This window comes from Triturus cristatus, chromosome 2_2 (genome assembly GCF_964204655.1).
Source record: "Triturus cristatus chromosome 2_2, aTriCri1.1, whole genome shotgun sequence".
Taxonomy (NCBI): domain Eukaryota; kingdom Metazoa; phylum Chordata; class Amphibia; order Caudata; family Salamandridae; genus Triturus; species Triturus cristatus.
The window spans coordinates 318,832,488-318,851,053 of NC_140582.1; the positions used below are offsets into that span (position 1 = coordinate 318,832,488).

At 46.3% G+C, this 18,566-nt stretch overlaps 1 protein-coding gene across 1 annotated transcript in view; it reads left to right on the plus strand.

Moving 5' to 3' along the window:
• Positions 1 to 18,566, plus strand: part of COL25A1 (collagen type XXV alpha 1 chain) — an 898,191-nt gene that overhangs the window by 738,778 nt on the left and 140,847 nt on the right. Inside the window, exons 14-16 of the mRNA XM_085641379.1 lie at positions 1,043 to 1,075; positions 1,218 to 1,253; positions 7,203 to 7,247. Of these exons, the coding sequence (XP_085497505.1) occupies positions 1,043 to 1,075; positions 1,218 to 1,253; positions 7,203 to 7,247 (114 nt within the window). The remainder of the gene's footprint in view (positions 1 to 1,042; positions 1,076 to 1,217; positions 1,254 to 7,202; positions 7,248 to 18,566) is intronic.

Sequence of the window (18,566 nt, forward strand, 5' to 3'; positions counted from 1 at the left end):
CTCATGAAAAGCACTCTAATGAGGAAATTATATGGGGGCTCTCGCGGGGCCCCTCCGCAGCCCCGGGAACTGCCCCCTCCCAAGGGCTTAGTTAATCATATGCGGGGGGCAGGTGACCCCCCCGCAGCCCTGAGGACCGCCACCTCCCTGGAGCTTTTTAAAACTGCATGGGGGGCTCCTGCCCCCCCCCATGCTGCCCGGGGACGGCCACCTCCCTGGGGCATTTATTTATTTTAGGGTGGGGACGCCTCGCGGGCCCCTCCCAATCCCCGGGGACTGTCACCTCCCGGGGCTTTAAATTATTTTGGGCGGGGGGGCCTTGCTGGCCCCCCAAGCCCCGGGGACCACCACATCCCCAGGGCTACATAATTTAAATGCGGGGTGTCACTCGACCCCGTGCAGCCTCATGGACCGCCACCTCCCCTGGGCTACTTTAAAAAACAAAGTGTGGGGGGGCTCGAGGCCCCCCCCCACTGCCCCGGGGACCACCACCTCCCCGGGGCACTGTTGATTAAAATGCGGGGGTCCATTGCGGCCCCCGGCCCCGGGGACCACCACCTCCCCAGGGCTTTATTCAGTTGGGAGGGGGGCCGCGCGGCAATAGACATAGAGAGGGCTGAAGTGAAGATTGGATGCCAGGCAAATGTTCAAAAATTGGCAGATGTTCCCTCTGCCATATAGAAAATGTATTGAAGTAACTGGCACTCTAAATATGGCAGACGGACATCCACCACTTTTTGGCGGGTTTCCTGTTCCACCAATCACAAAAAATTAAACCCTAAATATTTTCTCTACTGTCTTGCAGGCTGCACCAATGGTTACTTGGCTTCTAAACAGTTGCATCTTCCTTGTCAATGTCACCTTGCCAAGGTTCTCCAAGAGGAATCAGGAATGTCAGCAGGGGTGATGAAAATTGAGGTGTCAGGAGGGAGGTCAAGGATAAGCAACATGACTTGTCATTGAATGAGCTGTTGTGCATGCAAGTTCTTTACTTCTTCAAAGCAACAAATGTAATGGTCATTCCTTTATTTGTTCCTCTCAGGGATTGCCTGGTTCTTCTGCTGCTGGTATCAAGGTAGGTATGGACAGTAGAATCTGTTGTTATACATGTGGTTGACAGATATGCCCTATATTGGTGATATCAGAAGTGCTCTGCCCTCTCTGAAATTAATATTTTGATGAACTCTGATGTTTCTTTGTTTTTTTGTATTATATAGGGTGAACCTGGAGAGTCTGGTCGCACAGGCCAAAAGGTACAAATTAGAACGGTTGCACAGCGCTCATGTTTTTATGAAAATGTTATTCCATGAACTCACTCAAGGGAAATATTTACATTTCATTTAAAGAAACTTTGGGTCTGATTTATGATTTGGCAGAAAGTGTCCCTCAGATTAGAGGAGGACATTGCCTTAGCCACCCTAACATAATACTGTCTGCCAAATTTAAAGATGACCGCTGACCCTGCGGTTATCTCTGTACCTTTAAGGGAAGAGCAGCCGTGGTTCCCTTCAAGTTACAAAAAGTTTAGTGTAAGGCTGTCATTGGTTTTGCTGGCCATTCACTAAATATTTAACTTTTTTTGATTTTCCGAAACATTCTCCCAAAGCAGGAGTTTGTTTCTGAAAAACACCACTGACCCCACATTCTGGGAGTTTTCTCCCGGGGTGTGATGGGTGATGGGTCATTATTTGTCTTTTTAGTGTCCCTCGCCACAAAGTTCTACCTGGTATGACAAACAAAAAAAAAGGACTTTACACCGTCCACCGTAAATAAAGTGGGCAGCGTAGAGCTTTTCTTCTGACAGCCCATACTCTATTGGGCACCGGGAAACTTTACTTCAATGGAGTTAACAATGGCTCCATTGACGGAAAACGTATGGTCCACTCATCTGTAGATGAGGAGAGAAGGCAGAGAATTTGGCAAAGAGGGTGTTCTGTCACATCTGTGACAGAGTACCCTTGCCACCTAACGCTAACTCAGGCCATCGGTCTTATTTCCAAAGAACATTTGCTGCAGTAGAGTGGATTGTTTAAGATGCTGATCCCACCATTTCAAACTATGTGCCTTGTCAGAGGCGGTCACTCAGGTCTGAGAGTACCACTGATGTCAGAGGAGCCATTTGTGTCAGAGGCTATCACTGCTGTCAGAAGATCATGGCAGAGACCACCACTGCTGTCAGAGGCTTCCACTGCTGTCAGGTGTCAGCTGGAACCAGAGCCTGCCAGAGGGTCGGAGACTACCTTTTAGGCTAAAAGCTATCGCTTTTTTTAGAAGACACCATTGATATGAGAGGCAACGACTAAAAACAGAGGAAAAAATTTGGCTTGATTGGATAGACTTGCTCAGAGTATTCCTATGGCATATTCTAACCTTTGCCTAGAGCCACAATGGCCCGCACATCAAAAGTCTGTGCCGCTTTATACCTACCAAACACAGATCCTTTGAGAGAAAGGGAACTTTTCCTAATAGCACTGTGGCAGATCGCCAGTGCAGTCAGTCAGTGACACTTCGATCACACTAGTGCCACACAAGCTGCTAGACACTAATCCTGGGGGCGTGGAGGGGGGGAGGTGTTGCATGTCGCTGAATCTTAACCTTGCATGATTCACCTAACTGTGTGGTAACCAGCAGCATGTTTTATCCCATGGGGGGCAGCACTGCTGACCGCAGCCACAGAGGATACTGACATGAGAGTCCATACAGTACGCAGGGATTTTAAGCACAATGTGCAATGTCTCAGACCCATGATGGTTAATTCAGAGGGAACTAAAATGGGCCTTTAGGTCTTTCCTTGAAGTAACTGATAAGGAGGAAATCGTTTTCTAAAGTATTAAATGTAGAGTTAATCTTATTTGGCAATTATTTATGATCAAGACATACTTGTTGTAACTCGAGATGCATTAAATAAATAACTTTCTTCCGTCATGGACTGTAGACATCCTCTTGAGTACTGGGAGGTAACAGTGTCAGAGAGGACATCAGGGAACCAATAAGTAAAAGGCCTGTTGGATCCCTGGTTGCAGATACAGGCGTTGGAGATAGCAAAGTCCTGTTTCTAATCCACAAGCGTGCGATATGAAGGTTTTTAGCAAAAGGTCAATGCTTGAAGGACAATGAAAGAATCTAAGTTGTGAGGTTTCACTAAGGCCAACAGAGCAAATGGGAATGCCCAAGCACAAGACGCTAATCTACGGTGTGAGACGTGAGGTATTTTTGGGCACTCCCTGTCCAGGGTCATTATCTTTTACTTATCACCAAAACACAATGCTGGGGATGTTTACTAAGGAATTCGGTGTAAAGCATTGCATCAATTTACTTACCATTATCAAATCCCGAGAGCATCTGGCACAAATGTGCTGCGCCACGCGGGTGCCCACACAACCCTTAGTAAATAACCCTCTCTGTCTGTTACAATGAACCATGAGTTGAGTCAGCAGCTTTCAGTGCTTGCCTGTGGAATGGGCTGGGTCTGTGTCAGGAACGATACTGTGCATTCAGAGCACATGTCAGGGCTTTGTGATCCATAAGAACCTGTCACCACTGAGCTTGGTGGCGCTTCTGTTGTGACAGCTCATCACCTTACTATCACACTGAGCAACTTCTTCGCAGCAAGACCTAAAGCAATGGATTCTGCACCTGCCCCCTTGAAAAGCATGACATTGGCACGAATAAATCCTGGGGTGGACATCTTTAGACCATTGCATACCAGTGCCTAAGACTAACAATGCCTACTGCTACTCAGGGGGTGTTGTAGCCACTCCAGCAGGCTCCCCTGCTACCAAGACTTTCTCGCCAGTTTCGTAAAACCATTACAAGGGCGCCCAAGGAAAAGACAGGGACTCTACCTAGACATGGTGGTAACCAAATAAATCTACAACACTGTGTGCTGGTCCGGTCACCCGTAACCTCCACCTTCCACCGCTGTCGGGCAGACCCCTCTTATGGAGCCACACGCAGCGTACAGCTGAAACTCCCTAGCTAAATAAATGAACAGTGTGCAAACTGCAGACCAGACATGTGGGAAATAAGAACACATTGAAATGTAATAGCCATATTACATACAAATTCTGTAGACTACTTCGTGCTTCCCTTGAGATGGTACGTGTTTATGTATGACCGTGTAAAACAAGTGGTTTCAGTTTCAGAAATGAAAACAAGATATCACATGGCTTGTAGTTTGCACTTGATTAAGTAAAATTGTACAAACTGTGAAATCTGGATCTAATGATGGTTCAGCAGATCAGGTTTCAGGAGGTATGGATCCATAAAGCACGCCTGAATGTAAATATACAGCACTTTTTATATCAATACTTCCAGTAAAAACTCTTTTCTCAACTCTGCCTTCTACTTGCTGCCCATTGCATGGCAAAAAAGCTGGCATATCCTTGATGTGTTGATGCAGTTTCTAATAAAGCTATTTGTGGTAGCTTCTGTCAACAAAATGGCGCCGACTTTCGCCACCTGCTTTTTTGCGAGAAACTAAAAATGTGTCTCTCAAGGCCCAAGAACAGATTTCCCCAAAGTGGTGCAAACCAAAAAAGGCAGAAGGAGTGGACATGAAACAGGCTCATTCCAGCCGCTTATTAAATGACAGTTTATTTTCTTTAAACTGTTGTTTCTGACAGCAGGAAAAGTTAAGGAAGTTGACCTAGGGACACACACCATGAATGGCAATGTTTGCAAACCAATGCAAAACTGCCTTAGTTCAGGGTAAAATAATCATAACCCACAGCTAAAATAACATGTCCCACAGAATTAATAACACGGTGCACTGTTATGGTGCCGCACAGTAAAATAACCCATTTTGTATGCCGTTCCAATAGGAGACAGGACAGCTCTTTCAAACAACACCAAATGCAGTGACGACGTGATGTCCGCCATTTTGTACCCAACAAGCTCTTGCACCTTGTAGGGAAGTTACTCAACCTCCTCTTCTTTTAGCTGCTGAAGTTTTTCCCTCAGTCACTTTATCCAAGAGCATTGATTTGTTGGATTAATACGAGACAATTCAATAAATGCGGCATGATATATTCAATGGGGTACAAGTGCAAATGCTCGCCCTGAACAGAGACGTGTTCTTTATATATGAATTAAAGGAGCTGGTTGGGCCTATTTATAAACAGTCTTTGCTGCACTTCAGGCACCCTAGAGGGCCCTCTTACCAGAAGGGATTCCAATTCCGAGCTCATATTTCATAAAGGTCAGCCATAAAGTACTTTTTAGACAACAAGCATGGCTGGTTACTAAATGGAAACCTATTGAGAGGCAACGTTGACGCAAAGGTGCTCATATTGGGCTGTATTGTCTTTCAAAATGGCTGTTCGGGAGAGCCAGGTGCCACTTAATGAAAATATGGCATGCTCTCTGCTGGAGCATTTATTGTGAGTTTTAAGGGGCAGTTAAAGAAAGTGATTGTTGATATTTAGCAGTGCTCAGATGCCCTGAACTTTACTAAGTTACAGCTTGAGAAAGGCAATGTTTGATGGCGCAGTGCTTGGGCCAATCAAAGCACGTTTGTCTGCATGTTCTGCGTTGAATGCCCACCATTTTAGAACAGATGGTAAGCTAAATGATGGACAGTGGCAACGACGCAACTATCACCTTCAGCCCAGGGACCAGATTTGTTTTTCGAACATGCAATAGCCTATCCGCTGTGCGGCCAGGGTCATGGTTTTCAATACTGGACACATTGTCGGTCGGTGGTGAGGTAGTGGATGAATCAGCAGTGGTATGTCCGTGGTGCATACTGCTTCTGTATTGTGTTTTTGAACTTCAGTAACTCAACAAAAGCTACCTTGAGGTTTAGGTGCAGCTGTGGGCCTACGCACAGTGCTATTTCCATATGCATTCTTGCCTATACATCCTTGCCAGGTCTTTGCCAAGACTGGACAGTAAATAGTGTGTGTGTATACGTGTGTGTGTGTATACGTGTGTGTGTACATGTATAGCCCACACACTGAAGTCAGCACCAGTCCTCATTTTGTGAGGACTGGTGCGTTATTAGGAGGACCAATCTTGGTAGTGTGTTTAGGTACTTTCGAGTGAGTGTATCAAAAAACTAAACGTGCAGTTTTATTTGCCGTGATCCATTTTATAACCTACCCTACCATTAAAGTGCGCGTGGACAGGGCCGTACTGGCCGTACCGGGAACCGGGTGTTTCCCCGGTGGGCCGCTAGGGTGGGGCCGATTTTGGGCCCTTGGGGGCGTTTTTGTTAAAGGGCCGTTTTTGCAGCATAGCCGCAAAATTTGCCCTTGTAACAAAATCACCCGAAACCGGCCCTGGCAAACAGCTCGGCCGCTCCCAGGGGGGCCAGCCGATCTCTATGCCAGGGCCAGTTCTGGTTTCCAGTCCGGCCCTGCGCGTGGAGTTAGAAAAGTAAATATACACTTCCTTACTGTCAATGGCTGGTCCTCATAATAATAGGTATGTTTTGGGAGGATGTGTGTGTGTGTGCGTTCACGCGCAATCTCTTGTGTGCAAGCCAGATGAATAAATTGTGGGAGAAGTCGACATGTCATCTGTGCACCACCTCTCATGTTTTGTTCTCCTAGCCTAGACTGATGAATCTCTTCCAACCCGCTCCCTTCTACAGGGAACCTGTGGTATTAGCAAAAGTACAAATACTTCCTTCAATTGGCCGGAGTTCAGCAAAGACCGACTGCAAAACATAAATTGAAAATGTTGGACCTGAAATACATAGTGCTCTGGACCCACTGTTCCTGAGTTTTTTAATGATTGGTAGTTAATGTTACACGGATGACTGCCCTCGAAACAAGCAACGAAAAACACGTGCATGTGGTTGGCATTACTCACTAGGAAGGTAGACTCCGCAGTCCTGCTGGGATCTAGTCCTCATGGGAATACATTTTCCAGTTCCTGGGCTGTTGTTTACCACACATGCCAGCAATCACTGAATCACTCGTGGCCCTTTACTGTATCCTAGTTAATAATGGTGATAATTGTCGTCAGATCTGTATTTTCTTATGGACTTTTATTCACCCTACATCAACATATGCGATCTGTATTGTACATGATTTGCTGCTACTCGCTTGTTTTTCCATTGATATTTGCGCATGCAGCCCCTAGCCTCGTGCTCCTTCCTGCCATGTGATGTGTTCCGCCCCGCTCCTCCCTCCCCCGTGACGCTGCTACCCGGAAGTGAAGATCAATCTGTAACGTTCTGTGATTTTCCTGTGTAGGGCGAACCAGGACTGCCTGGGCTTCCTGGACTTCCTGGCATCAAGGTAAATAGAACCTCAACCTCTTTATGATGGAGTTGTGTCTGTGTACGGCCCGTGGAGTGGAGAAACCACGGACCGGAAAGGGAGGAGCTAATGGTTGGCTTCTGTGCCCTGCTCCTGCTGCTCAGTAAAGAAGAACCATATAGTCACCTTCCTATCCACGGGACTACAGATTTGTGTCATTCATGCTGTTTCACATCGGAATCAAGCCTGGCGCTATTGTACTTGTTTTTGGAATGAAAACTATTTTGCATTCTGAAAAGTCACATGGAAATTGTGCACTCAATATTTATATACAATACAGTTTAATTAAGATGATGCAGAGAAATAGCTTTTTTTGAGTGACTGTCTTCCTCTCTGATTGTACATCAGCATCTGGATAGTAGTTGTTTTGTGGGAGTTCAGTGGGCATTGGTGACCTCTTTTTGCACTCTTTGTTTTACAGAACGAACCACAGACCCTTAAGTATCATATTCTATGCCAATCACAGTTGAAGAGCACATTTCACCCCTCCCAGCCCCAGTAACGTGAACCGGACGTTTCCTCATTTGCAAGGGAGGTGTGGCCCCAGGCAAATGCGGGAATGCCTTTGCACAACCCCCTGTGCCATATTACCGAGTGAGGAGCAAAGAGCGTCTCGGAGGAACCTATTGTACACTTGTTAGAATGTGGCATGTGGTTAGTGAGTGCCCATGAAGAACACACTATGGGCGCAGATACTGAGGGTAAAAACAGTGGTGTAGTCAGATCGTTTGCCGCCGGTGGCGGTCCCTGAGTTTGCTGCCCTGCGGCGCCCGCCTCTAAGAGCTGAGGGTGGCGATTCCTGCATTCGCGCAATGACTACACTCCACGCTGTTACTTGAAGCGTAAAAGGCCATTTTATTAGGACAAGGTTGCAACCATTTAGACGTTATTAACAGTCCATCAATGCAAGAAATATACATTCCCATACCATACCCACGCATTCTCCATTCTGCCTTCTCAAAACCATCTCACCTGTTTGACTCTTCCCCATTCACTTGATAACCTCCTTCCTTTCCCCATTCTCACCATCACTTGCCCTCCAAGCATCCTCTGTTGACTTTGCCTTCATTGCTCATTGCCTCCGGCGCCCCGCTATCAGTCACCTGTGTACCGTTCTCCCCCCCCCCGAGGGGTGGATCCGCCCATATGTGACTCCCCACCCCTCCAAAGTACCATAACGCCTCTGCTCCGCAACCTGCCCTAAACTGGCACTCTCAGACCCAAAAAAACACCACTAGCCTGTCGCTGAAAACCTGTAGGGTGGGTGGGTGGACAAACTTTCTAAAACCTCCCGGTGGTGCTCAGGTGTCAGGAAGAGGCCGGATCTTCCTCTCCTGACACCTTATATGCCCTCCCAATCCCACCCCTTCCTTTAACCCCTTTAGTCCCACCCCCACCTTGTCCTTCCGCTATTGAGCGAATACCCCGAGGGAAGACTGGTCTGCGACCTTCACTTCCCCCGTGGGCCGCATTGCCCCCCCCCCCCCGGGACAGCCGCAGGTAAGAGCAGCGGGGAGCTCGCTGCCCCCAAAACTCGTGCCGCCCGGGGCCGACCGCACCCCTTGCCCTAACCCTTTGCTACGCCACTGGGTCATGAGGAGTGAACTGGTGTAGACCTGGACTATTTGGTCTGTTTTTAAGAGTGCATTCGGGGTACCTTTCTTTAACAAAGATACTTATAAAAAAGTAGTGTTTTAAAGTCAATGTCTGCTTTCTTTATACAAAAATAGCAACATGCCAAAATATTTTGGTCAAAATATTGACTACCACTATTTTGTAAAGGTAAGCATGTATAGGTAAAGTGTAAATTTACTATTATTAACTCCACCTCTTCGTACGTGGAAGATATATTCACAGTATTATAGTAGTCAATATTTTGTCCATGATGTTTTGACAGGCAGTAGCAGCTGGCAGGGAATGAGGGTGGAGGTGCGGGGGTGGAGGGGCATGGAGGACGGTGGGGGGGAAAAAATACACACAAAATATACCACTTACTTCTTCCGCCGGCAGGGTCTCTCCTCCTCTTCTCTGCAGTCCCGGAACCAGGAATCAATGCGGCATTGTGATTGGCATGGCACCGTGGATCGGCGCTCAGACGGGGACTGGGGGACTGTGCATGTTTCCCACCAGGCTGTGTAATGCAGCCTGGTGGGGAACATGCAAAATGTGCATGACTGTTTTGCCGGGCCAAGAAGGGCGGCCAAGCAGTCAGGCGCAGTTGGAGTGTGCAAACCACTCCTCCCCTTGTACCACTAGCCCTACCCCGCCCTAACCGAGCCCCGAACCTGCAAAAAATAAAATGATAGTCACTATCTTATTATCATTTTATTTTTCCTGTTCTGAGAGCAGTGGGGCGACGCTCCTCCGCCTTAGTGGAGGAGCCGCCCCTATTGACAGGTCTATTCTTGTGGTAAACCTGTTCTAGCCACTCAGTAGAATGCAGCAGTGAGTCATTTTAGAGAGACAGGCTAAGCTCAGTAAACACAGAATTACTAACAATATTTGTGATTTGTGCCAGTACAAATGTTCTGTAATCCGATTACTGAATATTTGTAGCGCTCTGTTGTTTTATTGACATGCTCTATATGAATGGCCAAGTGTTTTGTAAAACAGACAACTGGGGGTCAGTTCATTTGTTTTTTAGATGATAACACAAAGTGAACATGTTTTCACACATTATGATTCACTTTACCAAGTCTAGAGGCCGCGATAGATTATGGGTGTGCCAAATATAAATGTCTGTAAGATAGCGAGAAGTGTGCGCACTTGCAAAGTATTTCCCTACAAACTTAGTGAAGTTTTTTCAACACTTTTCAAGATCATAAAATAAAGATTTGAAGGGGCAAAAACCCCAACAGTAGGCTCTCAAGGAGTTAAACCCCAACTCATAAAACAAAATTTAGCCAGAAAATGTTCTTGCAAAAAAAAATGTTTTGTTGGAAAATTCTCTCACAAGATTTGGAATTTGTCAGTTCGCAAAAATGGCTTGGTGCAATTTATTACTATGCACACCCATAAAGGCAGATGAAAACAGAGCAATTAAACTGTTTAATTGTGGTGGGTTATTCGCTACAATCAAGTAAACCTTCTCTAAACATGGATACTCAATATCTTCTCACTCCAATGGCTAATTCGATCTAAGTTTCACCATAATCTGTTTAATGTCATTTGCATCACTGATGATGGTTACTTCACTCACGTGTGCATCTCCCCACTGTTGTTGGAACTTAGACTGGACTTTGACTACCGGCTCTCTTGTGTCGGCTAGTTGTATTTTGCATCTGCCATCAGTGTAGAATAATTAGTGACCTGAAAGTTAAAATGTACTCGCTTGTTTAAAAGGAATATGCCATTTTATCATGCATGCAATTACAACGCATGCAATTACAGCGCAGTTGTTACAATGACCGCGTTGTAGCAACGCATACCATTACTCCGCAAGTCGGAACAACGACTTGCTCTAGAGGGGGCGCTGAATGTTGGAATAGTATAATTTACTATTCCAAATCCAGTCTGTGCAACAGTAGAGAAGGTGGTGGATTTTAAATCCAACACCTTCTGACCCCTCCGCAAGTCGTTGCTCCGACTTGCGGAGTAATGATATGCGGTGTTACATCGCAGTCGTTGTAACGACCGCATTGTAATTGCATGCGGTGTTCCAGATTAGTGGTTAACGATGTTTACTGTTTGAAAGGCTCCTAAATTTAGGCTTAACATGTAAACCACCAAGCCACCATAAATCGCATGGGCTCCGTTTACAGTATCCTGAATTAGAATATTCAGCTGCCATTATTGATAGTTCTTTCACTTCTATTCATCTGTCTCATAGAACTAGTAATATAAATCCACCTCTCTTTTCAGGACTAACCTCCTATATCAAACCCTGTGGTTAGCGGGCTGGGTGTTAAGAGAAGCATGGGAGAAAAAGGCAGGAGAAAAGATGGGTGGTTTCCCAGTGTCACCTTAAAAGGAGAACCAAAATCATTGTTATGAAGAGGCATTTAAGGGAAGTGCACAATGACCCTGGTGATAAATGTAAATGTGAGAAGAGGTGATGCACGTGCTCAGCTCATTTTCACTGAGTGGAAAATAATTAATTGAATACAACTCAGTTTTTTTAATCTTGGAAATTTTAAACTTTAAATTGCAGAGCACTGTGTCTAGTGAGCTAATCCCTACAACCAACCACATTACATTTAAATTATTATTTGTTTACAGAGTTTTCCTTCAATTAAACTAACTCTTGGATTCCTCCCTGGCTTTGGAGAAAGTGAATGTTGTAATCGTCCTTGCTTATTTTGACCACAAGACCAGAAGATATGCTGGGTTGTTGGGTTGTAACTTGTATTTGTTCCAGCGATGGAGGTTAAAATGGAGGCTCTGGAAGGCTTTTGTTGCATGTTGAAATCAATTTTAGGTGACACAAGGTATTTCTATCTTTCACAGACAACAAACAGCTTGTAATTGACGGAATTTGCTGGAATGTATCGGCAGTCATTGCATCATTCCAGGAATGCAAGCTGCAGTTAGACCCAGTCTTGCTTTTAGTGAGAATTTATTTTCGAGCAGAGATCCCTGGTTATGTCCCTGCTGGATTTTCTGATGCCCATGATCATTTCAGGAGTCACTCATTAGAAAGGTTGGCAGCCCTGAGAGGAAACAATAATGAGCCTCTTATTGCAACACATGTTTTAAGGGGTAATCCGTAAAGCTGCTCTTGTTCTGGCGTGAATGCTGACGAAGGCACTTGGTAATGAGACACCAGCCGGCGGGATAAAGGTGGAGAGACATTGTGCATTGATCGCCGCTCCAGGTCAAATAGCCGGAGCCCCTAGAAATTAATGTCTACTTCTCAGGTGCCACGTGGCACATTTTATGAAGCTGGAAATAAGACCCACTTGGGGGCCTTGAAGTTTTGGAAACCATGGCAATCTTAATTTGACTTTAAATTTTAAAAACAATGTAATGCCAGGCACTCAAGTAGGCAACTCCGCCTCCTTCCTTTTAAATGTTCCAAAAATACATGTCAGATGGATTCACATGCAAATATAAAGTATACCTCATTGCCAAGAACAGTTCTTACCATGATCATGAGAGGCTTGGTTGCATCAGAAGCACACTCAACCAACATAAAATCACAATGCTACTTATTCAATTCATTTAATCAAAACAAAAATGGAAGTCTAGAATGTATAACTTTAAGGCTGCACATGTTACTGGCGCTACCTGACCAGCACTGCTGCTTTCTTTCATGTCCCCTTGAAAACAGACCACAATGGGAGACTATTGCAAGGACACGTAAGAAACCCACAGAGTGTGGTACTAGAATATCCTTCTCAGAACATCGTCTGAGATAAATCTGGGAGTGGAGTTCACTTCAACTGGATTAAATCTTTCAGATTACTGTGGTTTGTAGAAAGACAGACTGAATTGGTAGAAGATGGACCAGACAACATAGAGCCATCTGGTAGCCTTAGGCTTGTATATTGCATTTTGATCTTACTACAGAAATGTAAACTCATGGCCATGGTTGGATACTACTCTGTGACCATCCAGTAAGACAGTATGTGGCACCATTGTGAAGTGAAGAGTTTTAAAACTAGGTCTAACTGGCATCAAGAGTGCTTGTGGTCAGTTGTGATAGTCCTTTCTGAGACAGAGCACTGCTGGTCAGTTTTTTTTAGTAGAGCCTTTCTACAACCACCACCTGTAACAATACTATGCATCTCCTTAATGCAGTAAGGGTCTTTACTTGAATCTAATCAATTAATATATTGTTTGTTAGAGATGCGAAAATAAATGTATGGCAGAAAGAGTCATCCTAATGCGTGTGTAAGCTGGGTGTAATCTTTGGACCCCCTGCTTTCCTAAGCCTTTGCGTAATAATTTGGCTGACATTGAGGGTTGAGGTTTGCCACATGGGGAGTACAGGACAAAGGATGAACCAGTATTATCAAATGTGTGTTATTTCCAGAGAAAGTGTTTTGGGGGAAACAAAAAGCAAATCGGCCGTCCCTACCTTCGTACTGCATAGTACTTAACAGGTGCTGCCAGACCTGCTACAAATGCCGCAGCCGCTGATGAGCAAACTAGGGGGGCCTTTGTACCAACATCTCTATGGAGAAGGTCCCTCTTAGGTCAACCCCCCAATATTTCCAGATACAAAAAAATATCTCCTGGCGCTGCAGACATTACATGATGGGAAGGGAGCAGACCAGGTTGATAATATGTGTAATCATTCTGATTTTTGTACATGACCACGCATGAAATATATTCTGACCAGGTGAAATATTCTGTTTGCAATAATACCCTTTGCGCCGAATCATAAGACACCATTGCTGAAAGGAAATGTCTGTTTGCCCATTCAGGCACAGATTTTACTGTTTCTGAAATGTTATTCTATTGTCCTGAAGAAGGCCACTTTCAATCATTGGCATAATAGAAAGTTCTACCTGTAGTTGAGTAGAATGCCTTTAATTCTGTATCCCACTTCAATGGTGTGTCTGATTGAAAAGCAGCTTAGATCGCTCTTTAATAATACTGTGCAGTAGTGGCAAGATGGAAATGAATGCAACAATAGCACAAATCCTCAGGGAACTACTATTTTTATTATATCAATCATAATTATTCCTAATGAAAAGGGTTCTGAACTCTTTAATATAGAAAAATATAAAAAATATTTTATTGTCAATAATAAAGTCGATGTAGCATCAGATGTACATGAATATAACTAGAACAGCACTCTAAAACAATTACATCCATACAATCACTCCTCTCATAAACCGCACTCATTCACAACTTTCCTCATCAGGTATGCATACAAAAGACTAAATATCATAATTATTCCAGTTCATTTCCAAGCTTGTGTCTTGTTTGTATATAAATTATTATAAACATATTGGATAACCATAAAGACATGTGATTACTTTTTTATGTAACTTCATAATATGATTACAAGACAGAGTATTAGAGCCGCACACAACATCCAATGGCATGAATTCGCATAGAGTTGATAAGTATCCAGTGGCTAGAGTGCAAAGACCACTCAAAGGGCCTCATGTAGGTAGCCAAATACCGGTCGGTAACGGCCGATATTCGGTAAATATGCCGTTACCGACCGGTATTCAGACAAGTGAGATGTAGGAGTCCAAAAACCACTTTTCGGTAAATATGAGGCGGTAAATACCGATTCATATTTACCGAATTCCAAAATACCGAATCAGAGTTACCGAATACATAATTAACGATTCGGTAAACATGAAGTGGTAAATATGAAGTGGTAAAAATTAAAATGACATGTAGGAGCACTCGGTAATTAAGAAATCCAGGAAAATCGGTAAATAAGAGTCGGTAATTAACACGGATTGAAAGCAGGTGGTAACCATCAACAGTGCAGATAAGCAATCCCAAAATGCAACAGCGTGGACAACATGGCCGCTATGTACGTCATTGCAAGGCGCCTACGTCTACAGGCAGCAGGACTGAGGGTGTGGCGACAGGAGGAACAAATCTACAGACAGCGCATCACACTATTCCAGCTGACTGATGCAGAGATACATGAGAGGTACAGGCTACACCCCGAAACCATCATGGACTTAATCAGGGACCTACACCCACTCCTGGACCATCCAATAAGAAGGGCGCACGCCATACCCCCACATGTGCAGGTGCTCTGCAGCCTACATCTGTTGGCATCCGGCAGTTATCAGGTGGTGATAGCTGCGGTGGGTGGGGTATCCCAGAGTTGCCTGTCACGTTTCTTCAGGAAGTTCCTGGGTGCCATGATGCAGAGAATGCACCACTACATAAGCTTCCCAAACACACAGGCTGCACTGCAGAAAACAAAAACAGACTTATATCACATGGCACAGTTCCCCCATGTCATCGGCTGTATTGATGGTACACACATCCCAATCTGTCCACCAGCTGACACAGAGCACATCTACAGGAACAGGAAGTCCACCCACTCCATCAATGTGCAGGTGATCTGTGATGCAGGGAACATCATCACAGATATTGTTGCAAAGTTTCCTGGGAGCACCCACGACTCTTACATCTTCCAGAATAGTGGGATCTACACACGACTGAGTGCCGGAGAATTCGGAGAGGGATACCTGCTAGGTAAGTAACAGTGACGCCCCTTGAAACCTGCAAATCATAGTGTATAGAGGCATGTCACTGATGGTTCCCTTTTACTCATCCAGGCGACAGTGCATATGCATGCCGTTCATTCATCCTCACTCCCTACCTACACCCAGCAACCCAGAGTGAGAGACGATACAACGTGGCACACAAAACAACACGCAATGTGGTGGAGCGCACGTTTGGACTACTGAAGAGCAGGTTCCGCTGCCTGCACAAGAGCGGAGGCGCACGCCAGTACAAACCCATCACCTGCTGCAAGATCATTGCCACTTGTGCAATGCTGCACAACCTTGCCACGAAAAAAGGTACAGATGTGGAACTAACATATTTTGAGGACAACGAGGATGAGTCAGGCCAGCCAGAGGGCAACGCAGCTAGAGTGCCAACTGCAATCGATGGGAGAGAGAGACGGGCAGAGATCACATGCAACTATTTCTGAGTAAGTGAGGGGACACAGCGAGTTGTGAGAAGTCATGACGTAGTTTTAATGTGGCACCACGCCATGAACACATGAACAGGCCAATCTGGCAATATACCATCTATACAAGGAGTATGTCCAGGGTTACGTCACCCAATGGGAAGTGGCTAAGCAGGGCTACATCAATGTTTGCGCATACGCGCTGCAGTGGTGGATTGCACGGCCTGTGCATCCTCACTAGAGCCAACCCCAAGCCGCCTGCTGCTCCTGCGTGCTTCTGGGACGGGGGGTGTGATGCTGCTGCTGGTGTCGATGCTCTCCGCAGCATCCCCTGCAGCAGTTGTCGACGCCTGACTAGTCAATAGCACCCCTAGTGCACTTGTCACCTGCACCATCCCCCGAGACAGGTCGCTGCAGCACTGTGTTAGGCCCTCCTGCATCGCCACAGAGCGCCGGCACAGTAGAGAAGTCGCAGTTGCCAGACGGTTGAGTGCCCTGCTGGTAGTGTCCCTTCTCTGGCGTTCCCGGCGCCGTGCTTCGATGTCGGCATCTAATTTGCTGCACAACTGCTGGATTGACTGGGACATGTCCCGAATGCCCGCAGCCATGCCGCTAATGTTATTGTCCATGTTGACTAATGTTGTCTTCATCACCCGCATGTGCCTCTGGACTGACATGACTGCCTTGGATTGCAGGCGCTGTTGTTTCAACATTTGGCCCTCGAGCCCCAAGAAGACACCATGGCCGTCAGTGGGTGCTGGTGGACTCTGGACACGCGACCTGCGGCGCCCTCTTGCTCCCGTCTGTGCTGCCTGTGAGGTGTGGGGCACAGTGGCATGGCTCCCTTCCTGGGGCCCGGTGCGGTCTTCTGGGCCCATGCTGTCGTCTGACGAGGTGTCTAAGGCTCGTAGCCTGGCTGCTGGACGCCTCCTCATTCTCACACCTGCAAGCGGAGATGTGGCCGGTGATTCGAACATGAGTGGCGATGCTGGCTCTGGTTGTGGTGATGCTGGCTCTCGGTGAGGTGATGCTGGCTCTGGGTGCGGCGAGGCTGGCTGTGTTGGTGGTGCGGCTGCCAGGGGGCCTGCTCCCTGGTCTGAACTTGTGCTGGCTGGAGGTGATATTTGTGGCCGGTGTGCCGTCTCTCCTGCAGCATGCCCTGTCCTGCATGATGTCACATCTGTGGACAGAAATACAACATTGGCTCAGTGTCCCCGAAGGGCTGCATTGCAAGCGTCACAATAAATCATTTCACATTCCAATATGTCCTCTGTCTCCTTGTGCCTCGAGTGCGTGACATGCCTTGTTGCCCTGTAACATTTACGTCATGGTTAGTGTTGCCCTGACTACATCTCCCGGAATGCATTGCCTGTCTGCACTGACACGTGTGGACTGCAGTGTGATTCTCGTTTCACAATGGGGGATGTGGGATAGGGGTAGGGGGGGCTACATTGCTGTGCTTTCGTCTTACCTTGGTGTGTTGCGGCTCTGGCAGAGCTGTCGGCGTCCCCAAGGCCCACGACGCTCTCCTGCTCGATTGTGGCCGCCACCAGCTCCTCCAGTTCGGTGAGGGCAGGTGCCCTGTTGGTTCCACCTCCGGTCTGGCTGGCCTCCTTCTGGATGTCGCCCATCTTCCTCTTGGTTACAATCCTCAGGTCATACCAGCGCTTTTTGAGGACCTCAATGTCCCTGTGGGTCACTCCCACAGCATTGACCTGCGCCTGGATGGCCAGCCATATGTTGCGCTTTTCAGCCTCAGGCACTTGCAGGGATTGCCTTCCAAACAGCTTCTGGTGCTGCTTCACCACCTCCTCCACCAGCACCTGGAGTTCCTTGGGGCTGAATTTCAGCTTCCTCCTCCTTTCCCCTCCGTCTCTCTGTGTTCTCTGGCTGGACATGCTGTTCGTTTACCCGCTCGCACATGCAACGGCTCCCTGCCTCTCCTCTGCACTCCAAGCCTCTCCAGGGTCGGCTAATTATGTACACCTGCCTGGGTGTGGCCACTTCGGCTAATTATGTACACCTGCCTGGGTGTGGGCACTTCCTGGTTGGGTGGGCTGTCGTTGCACAGGATTAGCTGTTTCGTCAAGTCATGTGATTTTATTTACCGAATCCGTACATACCGATTCGGTATTTTCCGATTCGGTAAATACCACCTCGGTATTTTCCGATTCGGTAAATACCACCTCGGTATTTTCCGATTCGGTAAATACCACCTCGGTATTTACCGATTCGGTGAATTCCGATTCGTGATTACCGAATGTTACCGAATCGGTAACTGTTACCGAATTTTTACCTACATATAACTTACCGATTCTAATTTACCGATTCGGTACGGCTCGGTATTTAAGAACCGGTAAAATTTATTTACCTACATGAGGCCCAAAATCTCTCTTTGCGCGTTTCGGCATGTTGCCTTCCTCAGGACAGCCATACTATTTTCATTTAAATAGTCCCTGATTCCTGCTCACAGAAATATTTACATAAAATATTAGGTGCATCAAAACTGAAAGAATGTATAAAATGCAGATCCTTGATTAGCAATATTAATTTATTCCTGGAATAAATTAGCAGCAATTGGCTCATGACACTCAGCATATAGACCCAGCGGGATCTGTTCTTAAACCAGGGAGACTAAATCGATTCCTTGAACCCTTGGCTGGTGGTGAAACAAAGTCATCCCTATAGGTTACTGCTGCTCCGGTATACGTTTCAAACCTTTAATGGTCTCAGAT